This window comes from Alnus glutinosa, chromosome 8, assembly GCF_958979055.1.
Source record: "Alnus glutinosa chromosome 8, dhAlnGlut1.1, whole genome shotgun sequence".
NCBI lineage: Eukaryota > Viridiplantae > Streptophyta > Magnoliopsida > Fagales > Betulaceae > Alnus > Alnus glutinosa.
The window spans coordinates 26,053,104-26,078,734 of record NC_084893.1 but is presented as its reverse complement, the minus strand read 5'-3'; the positions used below and the strand labels follow the sequence as shown (position 1 = coordinate 26,078,734).

The following is a 25,631-nucleotide window of genomic DNA, read 5'->3' as shown; positions in this document are numbered from 1 at the left end:
CTATTTTAAAACACATGATAATACCCAAAGTTTTGCCCCCAAAAAAAAAACGACAAGCATACACCTATTCAAGACATTGTTTAGAGGATTTTAATCTGCAAGTGGAATGAGATGTGCGGATTGCTCTGCTTCTTATTAATTGTTTCAAACCAAAACAGTTAGATACCAATGAGAAAATCAGCCTCCTTGAGAAATCCTTTTGTGTCTATCAAGATTCCTCTGCTTCTTCTTAAAATCCCTACCTCATGCGCTGACTCAAATTCAGTCTAGGATACCTTTGTCCAATGCCTATCAAAGAAAACCAACCACCCAGACCAAATCTCTAAATTAGTCTATGCTCAAAGCAGCCCTTCCTACACATTTGTGCCGCGAGCATACATCAGAAATGCCCAGTTCAACACCTCCCCAATAGATGGATCCCATGTCCAAGCCGCTCTGATTTGCTCCAAAACAGACCATCATATAGAAAATAGTTCGAGTGAACATCATAAAGGCTACAGACCATCAAAACAAAGATTCAAACATGCATATGAACCATCAAAAAACATTGATCTAAAGATTTCCATATCTCTACTGCGTTTACAACAACAATTCCTTAGACAAATTATTGAAGAGTGAGAGAAATTGAAGAGAATGAGCTGCAAGAGAGACGAGAGTACCTAAGATGCAAGAAACCCAACAGCAATGGCAACAATGAATAAACTACAAGAGAGTGAGAGAGAGTGTGTGTGAGAAGGTTGTGGTGTCGAGAAGGAGGTCAGGTACTATGGGTCGAGAAAGAGAAGCTCAAACTTGAAAAATGGTTTGCGGAAATAAAAAAAGGAAAACCATTTTACGTGGCTTAAAGGAGGTTTTTCCGGTCAACCAAAAATGTTTTCGGTTCGACCAAAATTTTTGGTCGTACCAAACACCGAAAAATACAAAAATCATTTTCTAGAAAATATTTTACATCAAAACAAACGGAGCCTAAATTTATAGTATGCATTATAGAAGGAATCAATTCTAAAATTATTCAAAGAAGAATACACTATGAAACCCATAATATTAGTCCTATGTGTAAAGACTAATCCACTAGATGAATAAACAACATGAATAAAGTAGAAGCAGCTTTGCAGTAAGCCAAAGCTATTTATCTTTTTGACCCATTTGTCCTAAAGAGTAGCCACTTCCAGATCTTTTTCGTTCAGCTAAATGAGCTGAAACCATTATTACATAAATTACATTAAAAAAGAATCTTTGTTTTTGCTCTTAATTTGATGATATTTACCGTGCTTCCAACAATGTCATGGTGATTCCATTTGTTGAACAAGTTGCATGCTTGCTAAATGAAGGATCTGTTTCAAGTGAATCTGTAAAGAAACCTGGCTGCCTTGGCTTAGGCAATAAACTCTCACTACTCAACATTTGAACCACATACGACATGTTTGGTCTATCTTCTGGTTTTTGTTGTACACATAATAGACCCACATGAATGTGTCGTAATACATTAGATGGAGTGCACAAGTCACCTACCAATTCATCGAGCAGCTCCATTGGCCTGTCTTCAATCCATAGTTTCCATGCCTGAAAGAAATGAAAACCAAATTTTTGTGGGTTGGACTGCATGCCTTCAAATTGGCCCATGACTACTAAAAGAGGATCAGAATAACATAAGCATCATGTGACCCTCTGTACTGTCAGTACCTGTGGTGGTAATAAGAAGTTTCTTTCACAAAAAAAAAAATAATAATAATAATAATAAATTAGTTGGATTTGCCACTCTTTGTGCTTACATGTCCAAGAAGATTAAGGTGGTGGTCTGGGTGACAAAATCTCCTGTTCTTCTTCCCACTCATTGTCTCCAATACTAAAACTCCAAAGCTAAATACATCAGATTTTGCTGAGTACCGTCCATGCACCGCATACTCGGGAGACATATAACCACTGTGCAGAGAAAAAGAAGTTAAAAACAGCTAAACTTAACCTATAAAAGAAGTTTAAGCATACTTACAATGTTCCCATAATCCTATTGGTCTTGGAATCAATTTCATCTCCCACGAATGATCTAGCCAGGCCAAAGTCCGAAATTTTTGGATTCATATTGTTATCTAGAAGGATATTGCTAGCTTTGAGATCTCTATGGATAATTCTCAATCTAGAGTCTTCATGAAGATAAAGAAGCCCTTTAGCAACACCATGAATAATGTTGATGCGCTTATGCCAATCTAGTAATTTACTCTTTGTTTGATCTGCCCAAATTCACATTCATGTTAGTATATACCTAGCTGAATTCTCAACAAACAATCTCAGTAATGAAAAAGGATAAGACTAAACATGAATATTCTAGATTAAGTTATGGTTAAGGTTCAAACCAAAAATAAAGGAGTCCAAGCTTTTGTTGGGCATGTATTCATAGATTAACATGTTTTCATCTTCTTGAATGCAACAACCGAGAATCTTCACAAGATTACGGTGTTGAAGTTTGGCAATCAAAATAACTTCATTTTTGAACTCGTTTAGTCCTTGTCCAGAATTCTTTGAAAGCCTCTTCACAGCTATATCTCTCCCTTCAAGCAATGTACCCTGAAAATCAAAGAGTCGGTATTTTGGAACATAAAAAATATAGCTCAACTAGTTGTGTTGTTGTTTACCTTGTACACAGGTCCAAAGCCACCTTCTCCCAGCTTGTTGTTTTTTGAGAAATTTTCTGTGGCATTAGCTATTTCAGCCAAATCAAATATCTTTAACTCCATGTCGTCCTTCCCACCTTCATTATCATGATCCTTCATCTGACTTCTTTTTGTCATCCCTAAAATAACAAGAGATGCATGGGCATGAAAAAATCTTGGATAATTCTTTTATCAAAAGAAAATTACTTACCCCCTAACCCGTACTCTGTGAATGACCTATTTATTTAATTTCTTAGCTATTGTTAAAGCGTTTGATTAAATTTTTAAATTTACACATTCCTATAAATCAATAAGTAGTGAGTTAACAGCTATAAATCTACCATCATGAATCAATTATTATCATAGTCCATTTCTTAGAAATCTACCTTGGTTTCTGAGTTTCTTCTTCCATATGAATGAGACCAGTGCAACTATTGTCATTCCCACGACTAGAAATGTTGAACCGATGATAATTGCTACTGGCTTCTTCTTGTTGGAGTACCTCTTTTTCTCAAGATGATCTGAAAGAACAAAACAGAGTTAGGTGATTTTGAGAATAACTCGTCATATTATACATGCATTTTGCCAAGGAAAACTGAAGAAAAGAAAGACTTCATTTTGTCCATAGTCTAGAAGGGAAAATGGGTACACATGAGGTGGATAAAGCAATTGAGATCAACACCACCACATACAACACTTCCTAGCTAGTTTCCCTGGCATTACAATTTGTCTAGCTTATGGTTTGTATGATCAGCTTATGAAGCAAGCTTTCAAAGATATGCCACGTTCTCTTATATCAACTAGTGTCTATCAATGCTGGTTATCACCCGCAACCTCCTCCCCCTCCATCTCAGAAAACATGCAAGAAGTATGAACAAGCATACAATAAGCCTGCTATCACCAATTGAAAATTAACCGACAGATATTATTGTCCATATGTCCTCTTATTTAAAATAAAAGAAAAAAAAAAATCATCAAAATCCAAAGAGAAAAATAGAAGTGAAATCGTACCCAGTTCTGAAATGGCCATCCTTATATAGAGGTCTTGTCCGCCCTCAGGGAATTCTATTATATCAACTAGGCTACCAAACCAGAGCACGCAGCCACTTCCTCCCCACCTGACATCTAAACTTGCATATGCTGTGCAGGAGCAATTTTTCAAACACATTTCTTCGCATTCCTTGAGGTTCATGCTCTTGTTATACCAGGAAGAAGATGTGTCGGGCAATTTCACCCCCGTGTGCTTCTGGAATCCATCTCCATCATCACATTTCAAAGAAGCCCTTCGAACACACCCATCATGCCAATCTCCTGAATCCCAATCTTTTGGAGACTTGGATAAGAATCCTTCCAAGCATGCACATATAGGAGAGTTACTGATGTTGCAGGTAGCATATGCACCGCATAAGGCATAATTTTCGCACTGATCTGCCTGGGATGTATAGAAAAGCTCCCAACTGTGTGTCCGATCCACCCAATTGAATCGCTGCGCAACGCCTAATGGGTTTACACCGAATCTTGAGAAAACAGAACTGTTTAGGAGTTTGTACTCGTAATATACCTCCTTCTCATTCAACACGAATTCATACTCAAATACTGGATTCGGTCTTACACCATGACCCGACCCATGACCCGTAAAAAGAAGGCCATTCCATGACCCTGCTCTACCCTTTATTGAATCTCCCTTCATGAAAACCAGTTGCGGAAGCCCACGAAGATCTATCAGTACTGAATACTCACCTGGAGCAGGATCATCTGCGCTCTTCCAAGATGATAAAAACATATCTAGACCAGTTACTAAATTCCATCCAAGCTTCATTTCTGGTAGGAGTGTGTCACAAGGATAATCAAAATTCTGCCACAAAAAGTTATATGGGTCGTCATCATTTCTATTTTTCACAACAAGATTACCAGTGTCCAAGAGCTGTGCAACTGGATTTTCAACGGTTCTTGATGTATTCGTTGACCAAACAATACTATTGGTGCTATTAAGAAGCACAAGAATTCCGCCATCAGTGACCTTTAAAACTCCAGAGTGATCGTTAAGCGGAGCTTCTCTGTTGGCTACCCATACAACTATATCGGAAGATATCATGTACCAAATTCCCACATATCGACTTTTGGAATTGCCTGGACTGAAGAATCCCAATTGAAATGATTGGGCAGCTGAAACTAAAGTGTCACCGTCTCTGAGTGATTGAGTTGGAGTAATAGTGCCTTGTGTAATGGACGTTCTAAAGAGGGAGGAGAATAAGAAAGAGTAGACAAAAAGATGGGCAAAGGCTTCCATTGATTTTCTAACGAATAGAAGTCAAGATTTAACAATGTGAAGCTTATTTCTTCGGACTCTACCCTTCAATCTATTTTGCTTTTCTGAAAATTTGAGTTCAGGAGTTGTTATTGATTTTCTAATGCATAAAGCTTCATGGATTTAACAATGTGAAGCCAAGATAATCAAATCATTTCTTAAGGAATGGTTAGTCTATAAAAAGCACATGTCGCTTAGATAAAAAAACAGTGTGTCTTGAATTCAATGAAACAGAATCAACATGAAAGCTAGAGTTAGCTGTGACTCGTGAGAAAAGATGATTGATGGCTGTTGAAGAAGCTTAAAATAATATGGAGATGGTGAGAAAAGGAACACCCTAAAACACACCTTCTTGAAAGGAATTCCACCCGCAATGCGTCAAAAACCCCCCTATTGAAGAATGAGACGACACTCTCAATTGGTGGCACCATGGCACTACGAACCCCATATCACCACAAATCTCCTTCAGCCTACAAGTCTCGCCACGCGCCACCCACAAGAATCTGGCACCGCTATCAAGCAAACCAGTTGCAAGTTCATCCATTTGAGCACCAGAAACTGAAAGGAAGCTTTCCATTGAAATGTATAGAACGGAGCTTTTTGATTGGCAATAGAGCCATTCTCAGTAGTTGAGAGATCACCGTCGTCGTAAGCTTGTGAGAAATTTTCTCCAAGATCCAAGATCCACGGTTTTTCCAAGTGGATTTATACAAAAACAATAGCAAAAACTACCAACTACTTCTGCAATAACTATAAAAGTTATGACGAACACTGTTTGATTAATATGAAAGTTAATTCACTGGTCAGAGTTTGATTAAGTTTAATCACCTTATTTCCAAACGGGGTCTATGTGATGTGACTCGTAAGTCGTAAGCCCATCGACTCAGTCATGGGGTTCAAGACCGAAAAAACGAACTCATTTTCTACTGATTTTTCTGGGTGACGTCTTTTGCTTGTCCTTGCTTATTGCTAATTTCACACGTCTTTTTTACTCGGTCGTTCGTGTTTTTTTTCAGCCGCCACTCTTGCGCCATCCACACAATTCTCAATTTTTCTATATTGAATATTGTACTAATCTTTATTTTAGAGTTTATAGTTATAAGGCATTATATATGATCACCAAGGATTAAAAAAACAAAAGATTGACAACATAACCCAACGGTAGGCCAAAATAATAAAATGGACTCGACATATATTCAAAAAGAAAATACCTTTAATAAGGATGTACCGTAAAACCCTTATTTTACAACATTCAATTATAAGTTGATACCTCACAAAAAATCAAAAATTACAACAAAAATATTATAAACATGAAAACACCCAATCCTCTACTCGTCTCTGTTCTCTTTAATCTTCGTCGGACCCTTGCCTCCGCCGAACAGAGGACCACATCGCCGGGTTCTATTTTCTTTTGCAAAAAAATCTTCGTCAATTTCCAGTGGACAATCACCAGAATCTCGACCAAACCACTGATCAACAGCCACCGGAGAACCACCCCGACAGCACCCAAACCAAATATGGTCGGATTTTGCCGTCGCTGGTTTGGCCAAAAACTGCCAAATCTGTGCCGGTTTAAGCGACACTGGATCTCAGGCTTGAGCTTCGCGGGATCTCTCTCTCTCTCTCTCTCTCTCATTGAATTTGAACTCGGTCTTCGCCAAATTGGGTTTGGTGGGCCAGGGTGCATGAGTTTCTGGCGATGGTCGGGGGTTATGGTCGGGATCGTGGTAGGCCGGCGTGCTGGGCAACAGTTCCAGATATGGCCGTTTTTTGCCACTCCACTTTCCGGTGCAAATTTGGCGGTGGTTGTCAGCGGGTGGGGCTGAACAGGTAGTGGATTTAAAACTGGTTGGGTTCTTTGAAAGGAAAAATATTGGGTGCGTTTCATGCTTAATGTATTTTTGTCTTTTTGAATGATGTGTCAACTCTTTATTGAATGCTATAAAACATCACTTTTATACCCCATCTTTATAGAAGGGGCTCTCATTCCAAAAATATGCACTTTACTTCGATCAAGTGTGCTTTTTTAGAGGAGTTACGAGCTTCTTCCCTCCGTTTGATTTCTAGATACCTATAAATAAGCTTTAGCAAAGCCCACTAAAACTAGCAAAGCCTTAAAAAAAGCCCATACAACCTTTTGCAAGTAGCTCTGCTCAAAAGTTTGGCCCATCAAAAGTGACGCTGGAGTTTTTCTGACACGTATCGTTTTAATAGGAGAAATGATATACACACTACAACTCTTATACTCTTAAGTATACATTTTTTTTGACTTAACAATAAAAATCACTATTAAATTTTGAATGAATCATTATTAAATTGTAGATTTAATCGTAATTTTTCACTACTACGTTATTAAGTGTTTTTAAGTATGCAATTAAGAGTGAAAATGAAAGCATGTGTAATTCTTTGCCACCCCTTCATTATTTTTTTATATATTTTTTTTTGAATATTTTTAATTTTTCTTTGAATTTTAATTATTTTTTTTTTATTTTTTAATTGAATATATGACACGTAATAAGGGTATTTATAGAAACATTTCAACAAAATAAGTCTTTTTGGCATTCTTTGATAGTTTGTGGGACTCGAATGATGCATTTGTACTCTATTTTATCTCAATTTCACTTAAAATTGACTGACCGTCAAAATTTTGATTTGTTATCTCTAACAATATAGTTATATCACGATATTTAGAAGTACGTGACAATATATAGAATGCACAAAACATATAAAGGAAAGGAAAGTGATACATGTACTACATGTACTTATAGTGCACAACAAGTGCACTACCATAAGGCCCACTCCATTGTGCCTGTGATAGTACATTTGTTGTGCACCATGAGTGCATGAATTCATTCCCCAGCATATAAACCATGATATATGAAAGATTTAATCTCAACTATAAAACTGACTCCATTTTCTCCAATTCTTTCTTTGTCTCGTTCTCAAACTGAAAAATGTCAAACCAAAGTCAAACATCTCCATTAATCCAAGAAAACTTGGCACACGAAGAAGAAGAACAACGAAAAGAAGAAGAAGATCAGAACCTCCAAGAACCCTCTCAAGAACCACCACGAGGAGGAGGAGATGAAAGAAAGGTAGCCACTCTACCACCTTCTGCTCAGAAAACTTCCATCGCAAGAAGCCTGAAACCACATGCTGTTATGAACTCAGCCCCACAGAAAGAAGTTGCTCACGCCGTTCTTGCCAGCTTGGGTCTTCTCAGTTCAGATGATCACGAAGAAGGAGCCACTTCTCCTGATGAAGAAGAATTCATTTCCAAAAGGGTCTCTAATTTGAAGCCCAAGAGTACTCTAACTGCAAAGAACTTTGATTCTCTCCGTAATCCTTTGGGAATGCCAGCTAAACGTCTATTCGAGAACTCTGCTAACGACGGTGTCTCTGATCAGGAGGAGGAGGAGAAAATGATAAAGGTAAAGGATAAGGTTGGTGGTGAAGGTGATGGTGGTGGTGGTGATGATGAGAATCCAAGAGATGACTCTGCTTCAATCTAAAGATAATTAAAGATAAGCTTTGATAATAAAATCTTCTTTTTTTTTTCTTTTCTTTAATTTCTTTTTCAGGGTCGTTAATCGTTATCACAAGCATCCACATGGTTTTGTTCCTTTGTTGATAAAAATTCTACCATTAATTTGCATATATTGAATTTTAACGCTGAAATTTTGACACAAGGTCAGTTTGAATTAAGTTTCCTTCCTTTATTGTCGTAAGGCGTAACGATTGGGACGTGTAATCATCAAGAAATTCCATATATTCAATAACTGGAGTCCAAGTTCAGCTGTCGTGTTTTTTTAGTACGTAGAAGAGAGTCAAGAGACCAACAAGTATCCACTTATAAGGGTAGGAGATCGAAGTTGGAACACCGCAATTTCCCAATATTTTCTCCCCTTCTTCAATAACAACAAAATGGTCTTCAAATAGAAATCTATTCCGACTCAACTTATTTCACCCCTAATCTTATCCCTATCACAAAGGTGGTCATATTTAGCAAAGAGTTGGAGAGATTATATTTAGCAAAAATGCTACCTCTTAAAAAAAAAAATAATAATAATAAATAATAAATAATAAATTTGCAAAGGAGCTGGACGGAGAAGGAACAGGAAGAGGAAAAATAATCACTTCTCAATAAATAAACCTCCACTCTCCTCGTTTCCAAACATGGTACTAAGGACAAAAGAAGAAAAAACATGGTATGTTTTGATGTGCAAACAAACCATGCAAGCAAATGCACATCTAACACTAGATTTCCATTCAATTTCTCAGCCACGGCTCTCTCAAATTCTCCCTTGAATGCTGGAGTTTCCATTAGAACCACAAAACTGCACACACCATCAACCCACAATACCTTCAAAAACAAGATTCAATTAACCACTTTATGAAATAGGAATGGCTTACTCAGGTTCACATGAAACAAGAACAAGAAAGTGTTACGAATTTAAACGTCGCATCAATGTCATTAGCTATCAATCCAGAAAGAGAGATAAAATAACAATTCAACAATCTCTTCTATATCTAGTAGAAGATGATTATATTCACATTCACTACCACCTGAAACCCTAACTACAACCCCCACAAACACAGAGAATCAAAACCTAACTAAAAACTATTAAAGAAAAGGCATTCAATTCCATCCCAACAAGTAGAACTCCGCAGTTCCTAACTCTCTCGCTTCAATCTAAGAGTCATCGTCTGCACCAGAGGCCTTGGAAGAACCGGTCTTCTTTGGCAGTAGCAAGTTGTGGATGTTGGGCATGACACCACCATTAGCAATCGTCACGTCACCGAGAAGCTTGCTCAGCTCCTCGTCATTCCGTACCGCCAGCTGGATGTGGCGCGGTACAATCCTGGTCTTCTTGTTGTCCCGAGCTGCATTTCCAGCCAACTCAAGAACCTGAACAAGGCCCAAAATTTTGAATATTAGGCACATATTACAAACCCTTAATTCACAAAACAAACTCAAAATCGTAGACTTCAGCCCAAAATTAAATGGATCTATCAGCTTTTACACAATTTCCAAACACTACGAACTATGTGATTTTAAAAAAAAAATAAAAAAATACAACATTTCGAAGAAAATCGAAACCCTAGAATTACAGGGAAGAACAGCTAAAACACAAGGTAAGACGTAATTCTTTTGGGCTTTCTCTTGCACATACATGTAAATACTTAAATACACCCAAAATCGCAGAGCATTTTTTACGAATTCGAAACCCTAGATCTAACGAAAAGGTTCGTGCCCATGTATGTAAAAAAAATCCACAAGAGTTATGCACAAAATTTGAAACCTTAGACAGAGAGAGAGGGAGAGACAGAGAGAGAGAGAGAGAGAGAGAGAGAGTGAAGAAAGATTGATACCTCGGCGGCTAGGTATTCGAGGACGGCTGCGAGGTAGACCGGAGCGCCAGCGCCAACACGCTCGGCGTATTTGCCGGCCTTCAGGAACCGGGCGATACGGCCGACAGGGAATTGGAGGCCGGCCTTGCTGCTCCGAGAAGTGGCCTTCTTGGAGGCTCCGGATCCGAGAGTTTTACCGCGACCCGCCATTGATTTGAGGGACTAATTAACGCAGGGTCACGGAGACAGAGAGGAAATAGAGAGGGAAAGAGATAAAGATGAAACATAATGAGACGGAGCTTGGGTATATATAGTGGGTCGGGATTGGAATTGGACCAATGGGATTAAAGTACGCGGATCGCGTATGATAACCGTTGGATTAGGATGGGGAGGAACGGCGGAGATTTTATAACTACGGGGCTTCACCGCTCTGCCTTTCCGCAGGTTCGGATTGGGATTGCGTGACGAGGGAATCGAAGTCAGCTTTGGGGAATTCGGAATTGACGGAACTGCCCCCTGTGCCGTTTCAGTAATTACCTAACGGGAGTTGAGCTTCGAATTTTCCATACGGTTCCTCCAGTGCTGGGCTTCCAGTGGAAGTGGAACCAATCAGAAAAGGGCGTGGCATTCGCTTCGAATTTTCCATACGGTTCCTCCGCTGCTGGGCTTCCAGTGGAACCAACCAGAAAAGGGCGTGACATTCGACGGAAGGGATCCCGTCTCCAGAGACCACGTGACATGAAAATGAAGAATTTCAACTATATTTAGAAATTTGTTGCTTATGTTGTTCCTTTTTTGTTAATTGGTAGAATTTCAATTATTATACAGTTCATTATAGGAAAATTTTTCTATTGGAAGCAAAGACCTTTTTTTTTTCTTTTTTTTTTGTGTCATTTTCAAAAAAGTTGATAAACTCGATGGATACGTAAAAGATATCATTTCTTTTCCATCATTTTAACATGTATGAAAAAGATATTGTGATATTTCTTGAGAAATGATCGGGTCTGGCCTATTGCTTGAAAGAAGTTTTTATGGGATCCTTATCTACCAAAATTTTTACTTCTGGTTCCGGCGAACAAATAATCATCGAATCCTCCTCTTTCCAGACAACACGTACAAAGAGACTCGCCAACAATTAAGTAATTAGTGAACTTATGAGAACTGTTTTTACTTAGTTCTTTCTCTCCTATCTCCCATCTATCTATTTTCTTTAATTGTTCACCTTGTTTTAATTTTAATTCATGGGGGGGCTATTCAATTATTTCATTGTAATTCCCATGTTTGACTAGCCAAGAAGACAAACGATCCTGCATCTTTTTTATTTCTCTCGCATTTTTATTTGTCTATTTAAGTATTTCACATTTACGATGAAAATTATTGACCGATTGTTTGTTATTATGTAAAAAAAAAAAAAAGTTCATGGGAGGTTCCTATGCTATGCAATAATTACAAATCGATTCTTAGCGTCAAATTCTGTTAAATTTTTTAATAGATTCCATCAAATGCCACGTCAGCGCCACATGTCGCCAATAAGATGGTGACACGTGTCCATCTTAACAAAAAATATATAAATTTATTAAAAAATAAATAAATAAACTTATTTTTTTTAAAAAAAAAAAAACTCAAAAAAAAAAACAAAAAAAAAGCAGCAAGGGGTGGCTGGGGGCGGCCAGGCCACCCCTTGCTTCCCGTTTTTGTTTTTTTTTTTTTAATAAATTTATATTTTTTTTATTAAGATGGACACGTGTCGCCATCTTATTGGCGACACGTGGCGCTGACGTGTAGAACTAACAGATTCCGTCAAAATGGTGGACGAAAAATCGACTCAGGAAATAAAACGTAATTATTGCATAGCACATGGACCTCCCATTAACTTTTTAAACTATAAGGAGTGAAAAATAATTATGGCATACCACAGGGACCAACGGTGTAATTATCCCTAATTTCAATTATTAGACAGTTCATTATAGGAAAATTTTTCTATTGGAAACAAAGACTTTTTTTTTTGGTGTCATTTTCAAAAAAGTCGATAAACTCGATGGATACATAAAAGATATCATTTCTTTTCCATCATTTTAACATGTATGAAAAAAGATATTGTGACATTTCTTGAGAAATGATCGGGTCTGGCCTATCGCTTGAAAGAAGTTTTTATGGGATTCCTATCTACCAAAATTTTTACTTCTGGTTCCGGCGAACAAATAATCATCGAGTCCTCATCTTTCCAGACAACACGTACAAAGAGACTTGCCAACAATTAAGTAATTAGTGAACTTATGAGAACTATTTTTACTTAGTTCTTTCTTTCCTATCTCTCATCTATCTATTTTCTTTAATTGTTCACCCTGTTTTAATTTTAATCCATGGGGGGCTGTTCAATTATTTCATTGTAATTCCCATGTTTGACTAGCCAAGTAGACAAACGATCCTACATCTTTTTTATTTCTCTCGCATTTTTATTTGTCTATTTAAGTATTTTACATTTACGATGAAAATTTATGAAACTTATTGACCGATTGTTTGTTATTATGTGTTAAAAAAAAAAAAAAAAATCGGCCTAATTCACTAATTCGTGAAAAGAGACTAAACTTTTGTTGTAATTGAAAAATGTTCCAACAGGGATCCTTGAAGTAGATGGTGGTTGATAGAGTAATCATTGATCATAATTTCCGAACACAATTTTTTAGGAAGAATTTGCCATTATATGTCTGATCCATGCATGCATAATATCATGAAAAACGGATACAAATTTTTGGCTGCTACTTAGTATCGACAATAGGTTTGAAATTAAAATAAATTAAATTAAGTTCACAATGTCTAGTTCTACTTGTACACGGTGCTTGGCCGTGGCCCATGGAAGAGACATAGGTGGAAATGGGTTTTCTGTCTTCTCCTCGACCAATCGCGGAAAAGTCAATGTGACTTTCAAAAAAAATTTATTAAAGGGTATTTTTGTCATTTTTTACTTCCCCAAAGTCAAAGGCAAAAGCGGGCAAAAGTCAAAGACAATGAACTACGTCGTTGTTCTTTGATTAAAAGATGATTACATAAATGAAGTAAACAACGGCGAAGATGGAGGCCGGACGGCAAAGTGGATAATTAATTAAGCTTATATGTTTCGACCCAATACTTATGAATTTATAAATACCTTGAGGCATTATTACTATGCCTTAACACTAAACTCGATCGCATTGAAAATAGTTATAAATTTTTTTTTTTTAAGTAACTATGACTCATTTGTATAAATAATATTTACCCAAGCACTAAACAGAAACATAGTACGTGCATTCACATGTCACATGTATAATTATAGAGTAATGATTCACTACCACCGAAATAAACAACTTTTCACCACCTTATCTATGTGGCAAGGTGGTCCCCTACTAACTTTAGAATTTTTTTATTTTTAAAAAATAAAATAAAGTGGGGGACCACCTTGCCACATAGACAAGGTGGTGAAAAGTTGTATATTTAGGTGGTGAAGAATCATTTCTCATAATTATATCGATTGTTCAAGTCACTATCTTAATTAGATATCACATTCTATCAACCTCTACATCAACTAAATTTTACATAACAGAACTTAAGGAAGGCAAAATGTTACAATCCCAAAACCCTAGAAGCTTTCGCCTATCGATCACTTCGGTTACTCACCGTCTACCTCAATTTCTGTAAAACAACATTTTACACATGGAAACGTGAGTTCACGACTCAGTAAATAAATATCATTCATGAGCAATGTATGATGTCAATCCTAATTAAAACATAGAGAGTTTATTTGTAAAACGGTTCTTTCATAAATGTTGTAAACATTTTTCTAAAGACTTCAAATGATTTGGTGTAAAACATTTCTTTCGTAAACTATCATTTGAAAACATGTTTTAGTAAAACTCCATATTTTTTGTAAAACCCTTTAGTAAACATCATAATATAACTTAAAACATCATAACATAACTTAACAATAAGTCAACATCAGAGTCTCGGTCATAGATAGATAGGATATTCTCGTGATCAAGGCAATACATCAAAATAACAATAACCTAGTCCATAAAACAAATCCTTGGCGCACTAGTTCGCTCTTAATTAGCACTTTTGTATCATCCTCAGTGCATTAGTTTGCTCGATTGAACTCTTAGGAATTTGTATAATTACATATCACACTAGTTCGATTGAGTGGGAGTCGATTGTGAATTGAGTGAAGTTTCTAGTTCTTTATGCATTAATGAATTGAATTTTAAACCAACTCAATCCTAACTCAAACCCTACAAATTACATCTCAAATACCTCATGTTTTTACTCATGAATTTACCAACACAATTAAACCTAACACCTACCATAATGGTATAGCTAGCCAGGTTTATCTTGTAAGAGAACTCCTAATAGGGAATTTAAACCTTTTTAAACACAATAATATTTGAGATTAATTTTCTGCATTCTATTTCTTTAACCAAACATTGGTTTAAATAGGGTTAAAAAATCAAATCAAGTCAAATCCCTATAAGACCCGTAAATATTAATATTACCTAAACTAGAAAAATAAAAGAGTACCGTAAATATAATACTAATATTACCTCAACTAGGAAAATACAAAAAAAATCTCTCTACTTGTCTAACACAGCAGTTGGAATATAACTTTCCTTATTGAAATAAGAAATAAACTATAATAGGCTATTACTCTTTTAAGACCCCTTATTCTTGTAACACTAGCAGCCCACTCCGGTGGCTGATTTTTCGTACTGGGTGGTGGTTGATTTTCGTACCAAGTCAAAATCTAGATGAACACCCGAGTGACCCACCACCACAAACCATTTAGCTATTTTGAATCAGTTTCCATCATTTGTCTAATAACAGACTCCTGATTCAAAATCCAGATCAAACGGCAAGTAGTGGGCCATCGGCCGTGCGACTATGTGAATGCTGCGGCTGATGATTGCCTTGATTTTTGTTTGATTTGTGACTATGTGATCGAGTTCTATTTGTTTGATTTCGTCTAATTTGCAAAATGGATTTAAGTGGCTGATTTTTGTTTGAATAAATTTTTTTTTTAAAAAAAATGATTATTTTAATAAAATAAAGAAGGAATGTAGATAAACGGTTGGATGAAGTTTTGAAAAATGGTTAACAAAACAAAAAAAAAAATAAGTTTTAATTAACCATTTTGAAAAAAAAAAAAAAAAAAACCCTAAAGCCATTGGAAGCTCTAACTCGACTTTTTGTTGTGTGTGAAATGTTATGCTTGTCATTACCAATGCAGCCACTTTCACTTTTCTCTTTTATTTATTTATTTATTTATTATATTTTTTTTCACTTTTGATTTCATGTTTCGCCTTCTTGCCATAATTAATAGCTCGATCAGTGCATGCTCACCCATCAGACAAAGACATAAAATGCAAAAAGGAATTGTAAACCCAACATTTTTTTTTTTTTTAGAATTTAATGACTGTCTTCATTAAGTTACTGAAGCTCCTTTTCATTAAAGACATGGAGTTGACCTTTAATTTTTAGCTCTTTCATGGAACTCTAGACTACTAGTTGTAAATAATAGCATCATCCGGTTATCAAAATTCTAGTATAGGAGGAGGGAATGTCAAACAGCTAAACAAATATTAATAGACATCATTAATTATATTATACGTTGTCTTGTAACTACTATTTATTACGTAAAGAGAAATGCTAGCTACTCTCTTGTTTAGAGAGAAGCTCCATCTTCTTTCTTGAAACTAGAAGTTTTTCCTCCTCCTAGGGAGGCTCTTCACTGCCTACAACGGTTGTCCTAGGTGAAGAGGGTTGGACTTACTCCCTCCTCCCTTTCCCCTTTCGTTTTTCCTTGATTCCTTAGCCTTTTCTTCTTCTATTCTCTACCTTTTTTTTTTGTTCTTTTTCTTTTTTCTATTTTGCCGTCCAACTACTGCAGCGCCGGCGCGCCGCCCTCTCCTTTCACCTCAGCTACGCCATGCGGCCCATGCTCCACCTCGCCAGCCTCTGTACGTTTGTTCTCCTCGATCCTCTGCTCCGTTTCCAACCGACGGTTTGCACTCACGAGGGTTTGGAAGATTAGATTTTGTTTTTCCATACCAAATATGTCATCTTCTGCCAGTGACAAACCCAGATAATTGTGGTTGGAAGGGTCATGGCTAGGGGTGTAAAATGAGCTCAACTACTAGTAAATTCGGCTCGATTAAGTTCGATTGAACTTGATTTGGTCTCGATTTAAATAATAAATGAGTCGTTCGTAAACACAATAATATGTTCGAATATTAAACGAAGTATACTCGTATAAACTCGGTTCGACTAAGATAAGTTTGTATAAACTCGTATACCTTTATTTTTACAAAAAACAAAAAAAAAAATCGTATTATTTTAATTTTATAATAAGAACATTTTAAGTAAAAATGAATTATCTTTCTAATATGATAGATATAACTTGAATTATTGTTGTAAGTTTAATTTTTTAGATTTTTGTGTAAATAAGTGTGTTTGTGAGTATATATAGTTATCTTTGTGTGTATGCATGCACGCAATTTGTGTATTTGCATAATGAATTTATATACATACATATAAACTTGAAATTATATTAGTTAAGATTCAAGTTAATTTATTTAATGAACTCAAGTGATAAAATTTTAACAATACTTAATTAATTAATGATTAGTATAGATTTGATATTTACTTTATATAAGAAATGAATAAGTTAATTGAGCAACTCGTGATAAGATCAAGCTCGACTCGTATTTGAAATAAAATTAAACGAGCCAAGCTTGAATAGAATATCTTGTTCGGTAATAAATTCGAACTCGACTCGTGTTCGAAATAAAATTAAATGAGTCAAACTTGAACATTCAATACTCAACTAACTCGATTCGGCTCGAATACAATCCTAGCCATCACCCATGGAAAACTGATATTTCCTCTATGGACTTATTTACCAAAACTTTTAGAACTATTATGGGGAGGCCTTGCCAGGGTTTTGGATTAGGTAGAAAGCAAGGGAGGGGGAAAAATGGTGTCGATTTGGGGAATAAGAGAAGCATTTCTGTCAACCAGTTGGTCTTACACTTACTGACTTATTGCAAGAAGAAAAACAAAGAAAAGGTGCCAAGTTGGTGGAGCCAAACCTTACACTAGGTAAGAAAAAGGTAGTAGCCAAAGGAAAAGTGCATTACTGGTTTTTTTTTTGTTTTCCCTGCTGGCCCTTTAATACGTCCGCCATTGTCTTCTGCCCATATGTCTCCCCCACCGACGCGCCAGTACTCTGCAGTCTCTGGCCTCTCTGTTTCTCTACACCACCTCGAACGCTTCTGTCAGCCCTCCATGCGCCAACAGGTGGTCTACACGCATCTCTCCGTTATTGATTTCTTCTACCGTTATAGCTGTTGTTGGGCTCTTTGTTGTTTTTCTGTTTTGTAACTTTTGGTACGTAGGCGGGAAAATATATATATATATATATATATTGAATAGCTTGTAAAATTTTTGAACTGAATTTGAAGTGAAATTCTGATAAAGAGTTAAAATTGAGAAATTATGAAGAATTTGTTGAATTGAATTTTTTTGAGTTTTTCATACCAAAATTTGAAATGAAGACTTCGCTAAGGATACTCTTACGCTAGAGCTTTTTTCTCCAATATATGCCCAATCATCTTCGGGCCCATCAAGCTCAGCCCACAATAGCCGTACAATATCAGGCCCACTAGAGCTTCCATGCTCACAAGTAACTAGGTGTGGCAATCCATGGCCCATCTTGGTAGGGGAATCTGAGCCCTTTAACAAGCGGTAAGGATGGGGCCGTTGTGAATTTGATTTGGGCCGTGATGTCATAAAAGCTAGATTCTTAATGGGTTTGGGCCCGTCGTGTCTATAGTACCATGACTTTTTTTTGTATGTGTGTCATTTACACGTAATTTGATTAACAGACAGGTTGGATCCTATCGCAAATATGCTTGCTTAACAAAAAAATAGAAAATAATATAACATAATAATTACTGTTAATTTATTTATAAAATTAATATAAACAATACACCATTGTTAAAAAGTTTCTATGTACAAAACGTATGCTTCCTCTTTTTTTTTTTTTTTTTTTTTTTTTTAAGATACATGAAACAAATTACAACAAGAAATAAATTACACAATAAGGGTTGGGCAACCCAAAAGTTAAACTAAGAACAAAAGTACGCGAATGCAATGCTTCCAAAGATACGGGCCCAATAGTTTGTGGCACGGATGCCAAAAAACCGGGGTCACCAGTAAAGGTGATTTGAGATGCATACAAGGTCACTAAGACCCAAACACCAAAACATAGATAAACAAGAAAAAGTAGAAACAAAAAAGCCCAAAAACAAACACATAAACAAAAAACATAGACAACAAATAAACAGAAGCAGTTGAGGAAGGTGGAGTGGGAATCGTTACTGATAGTGCGTGAGAACCACACGTCGCCGAGTGGTGGCCTCTCATCAGCAGAAAATGACGGTGTTGATTGGATCCACTGAAAGTCTTGGTGGAGAAAGGCATGGGAGGCGAGCGGAGCCACCACGTGTCGGAAAGAGAGAAACACCCCCAAGCACGTGTGGGCCACGCGCCGATGCGTGGGTGGAGGATGGAGGTGCGACGATCGTTGGTGGATACAGGGGACACCGATGAACCCATTGATGAGGAGCGTGTCATGCAAAGATGAACAGATGAGCGTAGATCTGAATCCAAAGATATCAAACTTACAATCTATCTAAAAATCACAAAACACTCAGTGGAAGAAGATGGAGCAAATTGGTATCATCTGTTGTGTAGGGACAGGGTATTGAAAAACTTAGATTTTTCTAGAAAAAATTATAGCAGGATAGACACCTCAAAAGAGGCAGAGGGTTCAGGAAATGGTTGGAAGAGATGAATAGTTCACATAGAGTGAGTGGCTTATAAAAATAAACATGGGTACTAAGTTCCATATTACCCAATTAATAGGTGAAACTGGACTTTATAACGAATTTTATGAAAACTTTAAATTGACTAGTCCTTTTGGGGTGATAGGGCAAATGTGACTAGTATTTTTCTCTAGGTCATTACAATAACTGCGTTATCACTCCAAAATGACTAATCAGTTTGGAGCTTTCTTAGAATCCCTTATAAACCCCAGTTTCATCTAATAACTAAGTAATGTGGGACTTAGCACTCATAAATATTTTTATAAATCACTCACTTTTTGTAAGCTATTCATTTATTCTCAATATGAGATCGGGGTGTTACACGTAATTTGACCCCAACTTTATCGGAGTCCCAATTACATCAAACGATAGACAATAATAGTCCTCAGATAACCAACGTTACGCCCATAATTTGATCACAAGGCCTACTCCACACCTACGGTGACCTACGCTTTGCCGTCGGACCACTCACCGTCAATGGTCACATATTTAATCACTTGTAATAAAATAAAATAAAAAAAGGGTTTGTACCTAAAATAATAATAACAATAATGGGTTTGCATGTAGAACAATAAAATGAAAATATTGGGCCTGGCAAACTAAAACAATTCAAAATGTTGATGAGCCACAAGGACGACCCAAAATCCTCATATGGCGTGGGCCTGGCCCACTAGGCCAGTTCAAACACCTCACGAGCCACCGTAATCACGCCCCGCCAAAATTCTCGTGGGTCAGTGTGAGGGAGGGGTTGGGGTGAATTTAAGGGAATCACACATTTACCTCGGCACTCACCGTTTGGTTCGATCTTCCGCTCAATGGGTTCAGTAAAATTAGAGAATTCATTTACAGCCTGTTATAAAAAAAAATTAACACGTCAGTAATAATCCAAGGGTATTTAAGACCGCCACGTGACAAGCATCCAAGTGTCATATCGAAGATCTTCTCACTATATAAAGGAAACTTTCTCCGAACAATACAAATAAGGTCTTTTACGCATGAGAAATGATTCTTCACCACTTAAATATACAATTTTTCACCAATTTATCTATGTGGCAAGGTGGTCTCCCACTTTATTTTATTTTTTAAAAATAAAAAAAATCTAAAGTTAGTAGGGGACCACCTTGCCACATAGACAAGGTAGTGAAAAGTTGTATATTTAGGTGGTGAATAATCATTTCTCTTTACGCCTCCCCTCTGTCCATTCAATTTCTCTTTCTTAGGCACTCAATTGTCGGTTCGACCGTCTGAAAATTGTTCTAACATATCTTATGCTAAGTTGATAAAATTGAAATGATTTAATTCAAAATAATGATTAAGGACATTAAAAATTGCATCATAAAAAGTTATTGGGGAAATTCACTTAACCATCTTGAATTGTTGACACTTTTACAATTAATTCCATAAGCTTCAAAAATTCTCAAATTTAGTATATTCATCTTTCAATTTTTTTTATTTTTTATTTTTTTAAAAAAATTTTCCCACCCCATTAGGATTTTCTATTAAATCTCGTTAAAATTCTAAAAAAAAATAAAAATTCAAAGATTCATGCGTAGGTATTTTTGCAAATTTCGTTAAATCCTTACCAACGCCTAAATTCTTGCCAGTGTTTTCTCTTCTTTTTTTTTCCTAAAAAAAATTGAGGCATTTTAAAAAATTTTGACACCTCGTTAGGATTTATTGTTAAATCCTAGTGGAGGGATAAAAAAATAAAAAATAAAAAGTTAAAGACCATTAATTCATGGCGTTGATTCAATGGATCATGGATTTGTTGGATTTGGTGTGTGGTATTTGAAGTGAATTCTGATTATAAGGCATTGCCAGGTCAGAGCTTTCGTCCGGATTATAAAGGCCAGGGTCTGGGGAAGAATGAATGCAGCCTATATAAGGCATCATGTCACATGTGCTCGCATTCATGGATGGAATTGAAACAGTCCATGCATACATATTCCACCTCTCCAATATGTGGATTTGGTCCCCACTCTCACTTATTTCTTGCCTTTTTGTTGCCTACTATTGTTAGCATAGGAATCTTTTTTCATTTTATGGTCTCAAGTCTAAATTTAAAACACGTGCATTTAAGAGTATACATAATGTTGTATTATTAAATTTATTAAAAAACATACCAACATTAATATTATGTATATTATTTGATGTACTAATTTCAAACCCCCGACCATCATTTGAAATGAATAGGATCGTAAACTCAAATTACCGTCCTACATTTGTCTTTGAACTTAACGCTCTCCGTGTTTTTCTTCAAATTTAAGACAATTTTTGTAATTCAGTCTGGGATGTAATTATATGATTTTTTTGCATAAGAGAATTAAAGAATGACTTGCTTTAACATCCCATATCAGTTTACTATTCAAAATTAAAAGACCTTTTTTTAGACAAGAAATAAAAATGGTTTTTAAAAAATGGCCCAAATAAGTCTGAAAAAAATTGTAATCCCAATATTATTAGATCTAATTACGAGGAGTTGGAGCAATTTTCTATGCCTCTATTTCACCACCCTTTTGGTGGGTTCGAAACTGAATTGTATGGAGATTAGTGGTCAAAGCTAATAATGAGTTCTGCCGTCCCCAAACCCCACGAGGTCTGCCTTCTCATTATTGTTGTTTTACTTTAATCCACAATTTAAGGACGAGTTAATGGTATGTTTGGGTAACTTGTTAATTTTTAAATATTAAATTCTATTTTAATTTTGTCTCAAATTTTTAGGTCAATATAATTTTAAAAATTAAATTCTCTTGATATTCACAATTTTTAGACAAATGCTAATTTATCTACCTTACGAATTTATTGCACTCATTTTTTAATTTTAATTTTTTCCTGTGAAGCAACTTTGGAAACCTTCTATGAATGCAAAGTTTAGGGGAATAGGGCACAAGTAAGACAAATTTTATTTGGAAATTAATTAATTATTTATTTTTTTAATTGAAATGGAAAAAAGTTATAAGGGATGGTTGTTTTCACTCTTGATCTAAAAGGAAGAAAGAGTGGAAGACCTAAAAAAAAGGATAGGCTCCCTAACAATGACCCAAAATGAAAAATACATTGTAAAAAAATAAGAAATTGATCAAAAAATGACATGATCTTCTCAATAGAGGTCACATAAAGCGGTACTAACACCAAACAGGGAACCCAATCAAGGGTATGACACTCGAAATATCTTTCAACCCTATTTGAACCTTTGACTGGTAACAATCACGACCATCAGTAGTCGGTTGAGGGGGAAGCAGCACTGACAATAACATAAAATGAGACAAGCACAACACAATCTCCATCACAAGGATAAACAATACACAACCAATTGAGACAACAAATCACAGAAATGGAAAATATTAGATTTATAACACCAACACAACAACTGCACAACAACCCTTTACATGAGGATAAACCTCACACACTGGGGTCCACCCTCGTGTGAAGAGTTGTTGTGCACTTATTGTGATGGTGTAGTGCAGGAATCAAATCCCCACAGAAATACACTAAGAACCCTCCACTCCCCAAAAAAAAAAAAAAACCAGTAAAATAACCCATGAAACAATAACACCACCGTAGCATGAGGTGGAGGATGGCGAAAAGAGGAGATTGTCTAGAGAGAGAGAGCCCTGTGCTGCGCGTGTGATACTTAAAGCCTATTGAGTGAGCACTTTTTTTAAAAATTAAAAAATTTTAAAATATATATATATATATATATATTTGGGCATTTGAATGAGTTAATATACTAATTTTTATGAAAAAAAAAAAAAAAAAAAAGGCCCATCCATCATAGTCAGACATTAAAATTAATTTTTTTTTCTTCTTAAAAATCAGAATAAAAAATAATATAAATAAATGGGGTACACCCGGAATAATAATGAAAAATAATGGGACTTAACGTTGACTCTGACATACATGTTTTTGTCAAATGATGTTAGTTTGATATATCTAAATATCATATTTGGTAGTTCAAAAAGGCACATATAAAATAATAATAAAAAAAAATAGTAACTCATAAAAGCTTGAGTATATTTTTTTTCCCTTATCTTTTTTTTCTTTTTCTAAGCAATTACAGTGTATCCACTTAATTATCTGAATATGGACTTCCCCTCTCTTTCGCTACGAGCCTACGAGACACCATCTTGTTCAAAGGAAAACATTGTGACCGCTCAAACGTCAATCGGCCATAAAGGAAATTTTACACTATTTGCATTTGATAGTGATGTGCTCAATTCAATGCCCAATTATCCATTCGGGTTTAATAAATAAAAAATAAAAAAAATTATCCATTCGGGTATTTATGCAACTGCCTGCGATTTTTCTAGTGTAAAATATTTTGATTAAGAGTTTTTTTAATTGTTTATATATATATTGTTTTTAAAGTAAATAGTGTTAATTTTAAATGTGTGAGATGTATAATCAATAGAAAATAAATGATGAGGAGGTAAAAAATTTAAACCATTAATTTAGAATTTACCATTTGGTTAGAATAAATGATTTGTAAACATGTAATTGGTGCAATAAGCCCTAGTATTTTTTAAACATCTTAATTTTGAAAGTCTTTGATCAATAAATTATAATGGCCCCTCCAAGTATGTGACAGGCCTTGGAATTCGTGCACATGATTGGACAAAATTTATCAATTGGTGCACTGGGCATCTCATGAAGTTTCTCCCACCAATCAATCTTATTAGTCTTTGGTTGGCATCAATTCAAATGAAAATGCATTGGTCTTAGCATACAAGCTCCAAAGTTATGTTACATGTGCACAGTTAGCTAAAAATTAGCTTAATTGCTCGTTTAAGGAGTATTAATATTTGGTCTTAGACTTCACTCATCAGAAAACAAATCTAAGAGGAAGATGGAGCAGATCTGCTCACTCCTCTTCTCAATTTCACTTTCTACTCCTCGCTCCTACCCTCCCTCTCTCATTCTGGTTTTTTCTTTTGTTTGTAGGTGTTCTCTAATCAGATCAGTAATTTTGGCTTCTCCGTTATGTATCCATCCATTTACATCTGTGTTGTGCCATTCATCTCCTCCCTGGCTGCTGCTGCTGTTTGTTGGTTGTGTTTTTACTTTGAATAAGCGTTTTTTTCTCTTTAAATTTACCCTCATAAGCGATGTATGAGATGAATGTTTAGTCAGGTGTGAGTGAGGGGTTAACCCCTGGATAGTTCGGTGTGATGGGTTATCTCTCAATGCCGGTTTAAATAATTTTTTCTAGAATATTTGGGTACCATTATCTTAGATCTAGTATGCTCGGAACAAATATACTTTTTAACTATTTTTATACATAGTTTAGTGGAAGATGAAAATCATAAATAACACTTTATTATAATAATTTTGTTTGTATCTATGATTATGTAACCTCATAGCATGTGGTTATGATTTTGCAGAGCTTTATGCTTTGTGATGTGAGAGCTTTAAGCTTGTGATAATTGATCAATGAAATACTTAGATCTTTTGTTAAAAAAAAAAAAAAAAAAATTAATAATAATAATAATTATTAGTATTTTGTTATGAAAATTAATCATGGGTTACATGAAGAACTTGCAATAATTTTGGCAAACATAGTATGACAATTATTATTATTATTGATATTACTAACAACAATGGAATGAGGCTTTGTTTAATTGATATCTTTTTTTTTTTTGAAGGATTTGTTTAATTGATATCTATGAAGATGATGATACACCAAAAAGATAAATACAGATTGAAGATTGTGATTAATAATTTTCTTAAATGACGTACGGCTTACCTCTCAGTCTATCTATTTTCTAATATATTATAATACATCAAAAAAAAAGAAATTAAGGAGTCTCTATTTCTATTTTTTTAATTTTTTTTCATTGGAGTGCCGAAGAAGTTTTTCAAAAAGTGCTGACAATTTCATGGTAAAACATTCTTAAAAATTTAAAATAATAATAATAAGAAGAAGAAAAACCTTTGAAATCTGTAAAACGTTTTTATAGCAAAAGCTTACGCCCTTTCTCGATAAACAAATAAAACATGAGCACTCGCGTCTTTATTTATTTGTTATAATATAAATTAAATAATTTTTTTTATTAATTTAAAATTTTAAAATAAATGGTGATTTAATATAATAAAGGTTTTCAGTTTGAAACTTGTTTCCATCAATTCACATCTCAATTCAATTAAATATTTTACATATTGTATTAAGAAAGAATTTTTCTTTGCACGTGAGATGGAATGTTAGAATATAAATTAATTCTTAAATTAATTATTTCCTATCAACTTAAATTTTTGAAACAAGTGATCATTTAATATTATTGAGGTCGTTTCATTTCCCAATAATACTTCACAAATTGAACAAATCTAGGTCATGCATCCATTTAACTCTAAGTAAAATTACGTGGATTTTACTTAAAGTGATGCAGGACAAGAATTCTATCTTGTTCTCGATAG

The 25,631-nt window shown here is 35.3% G+C and overlaps 2 protein-coding genes across 3 annotated transcripts; both read right to left on the bottom strand.

The window, feature by feature from the left end:
- Nucleotides 1-1,093: 1,093 nt before the first annotated feature.
- Nucleotides 1,094-5,647, bottom strand: LOC133874891 (G-type lectin S-receptor-like serine/threonine-protein kinase At4g27290). 2 transcript variants are annotated; one of them, XM_062312781.1, is made up of 7 exons: nucleotides 3,660-5,647; nucleotides 3,035-3,169; nucleotides 2,631-2,788; nucleotides 2,352-2,562; nucleotides 1,991-2,228; nucleotides 1,773-1,923; nucleotides 1,094-1,563 (listed from the first exon to the last, which is right to left on the bottom strand). In XM_062312781.1, the coding sequence occupies exons 1-7, from the start codon at nucleotides 4,936-4,938 to the stop codon at nucleotides 1,264-1,266; spliced, it is 2,472 nt and encodes an 823-aa protein (XP_062168765.1). In that variant the 5' UTR covers nucleotides 4,939-5,647; the 3' UTR covers nucleotides 1,094-1,263. The 2 variants fall into 2 exon arrangements, with proteins under 2 accessions (XP_062168765.1, XP_062168766.1); XM_062312782.1 differs by having other exon boundaries at nucleotides 1,544-1,683.
- A 3,752-nt stretch (nucleotides 5,648-9,399) lies between these two features.
- On the bottom strand, nucleotides 9,400-10,597 carry LOC133875558 (probable histone H2A.1). Its single transcript, XM_062313728.1, has 2 exons — nucleotides 10,330-10,597; nucleotides 9,400-9,865 (listed from the first exon to the last, which is right to left on the bottom strand). Exons 1-2 carry the CDS (start codon nucleotides 10,516-10,518, stop codon nucleotides 9,650-9,652), a joined length of 405 nt encoding a protein of 134 aa, XP_062169712.1. The 5' UTR covers nucleotides 10,519-10,597; the 3' UTR covers nucleotides 9,400-9,649.
- Between the last annotated feature and the right edge of the window lie 15,034 nt (nucleotides 10,598-25,631).

Excerpts from the sequence above, each read along its gene's own strand:
- LOC133875558 (XM_062313728.1), bottom strand. The coding sequence starts at position 10,518 with ATGGCGGGTCGCGGTAAAACTCTCGGATCCGGAGCCTCCAAGAAGGCC. Across the intron at positions 9,866-10,329 it reads TCGAATACCTAGCCGCCGAG|GTTCTTGAGTTGGCTGGAAA; the intron begins GTATCAATCTTT and ends GGCCTTGTTCAG.
- LOC133874891 (XM_062312781.1), bottom strand. The coding sequence starts at position 4,938 with ATGGAAGCCTTTGCCCATCTTTTTGTCTACTCTTTCTTATTCTCCTCC. Across the intron at positions 2,563-2,630 it reads GCTTTGGACCTGTGTACAAG|GGTACATTGCTTGAAGGGAG; the intron begins GTAAACAACAAC and ends TTTGATTTTCAG. Across the intron at positions 2,229-2,351 it reads CTTGGACTCCTTTATTTTTG|ATCAAACAAAGAGTAAATTA; the intron begins GTTTGAACCTTA and ends GAATTTGGGCAG.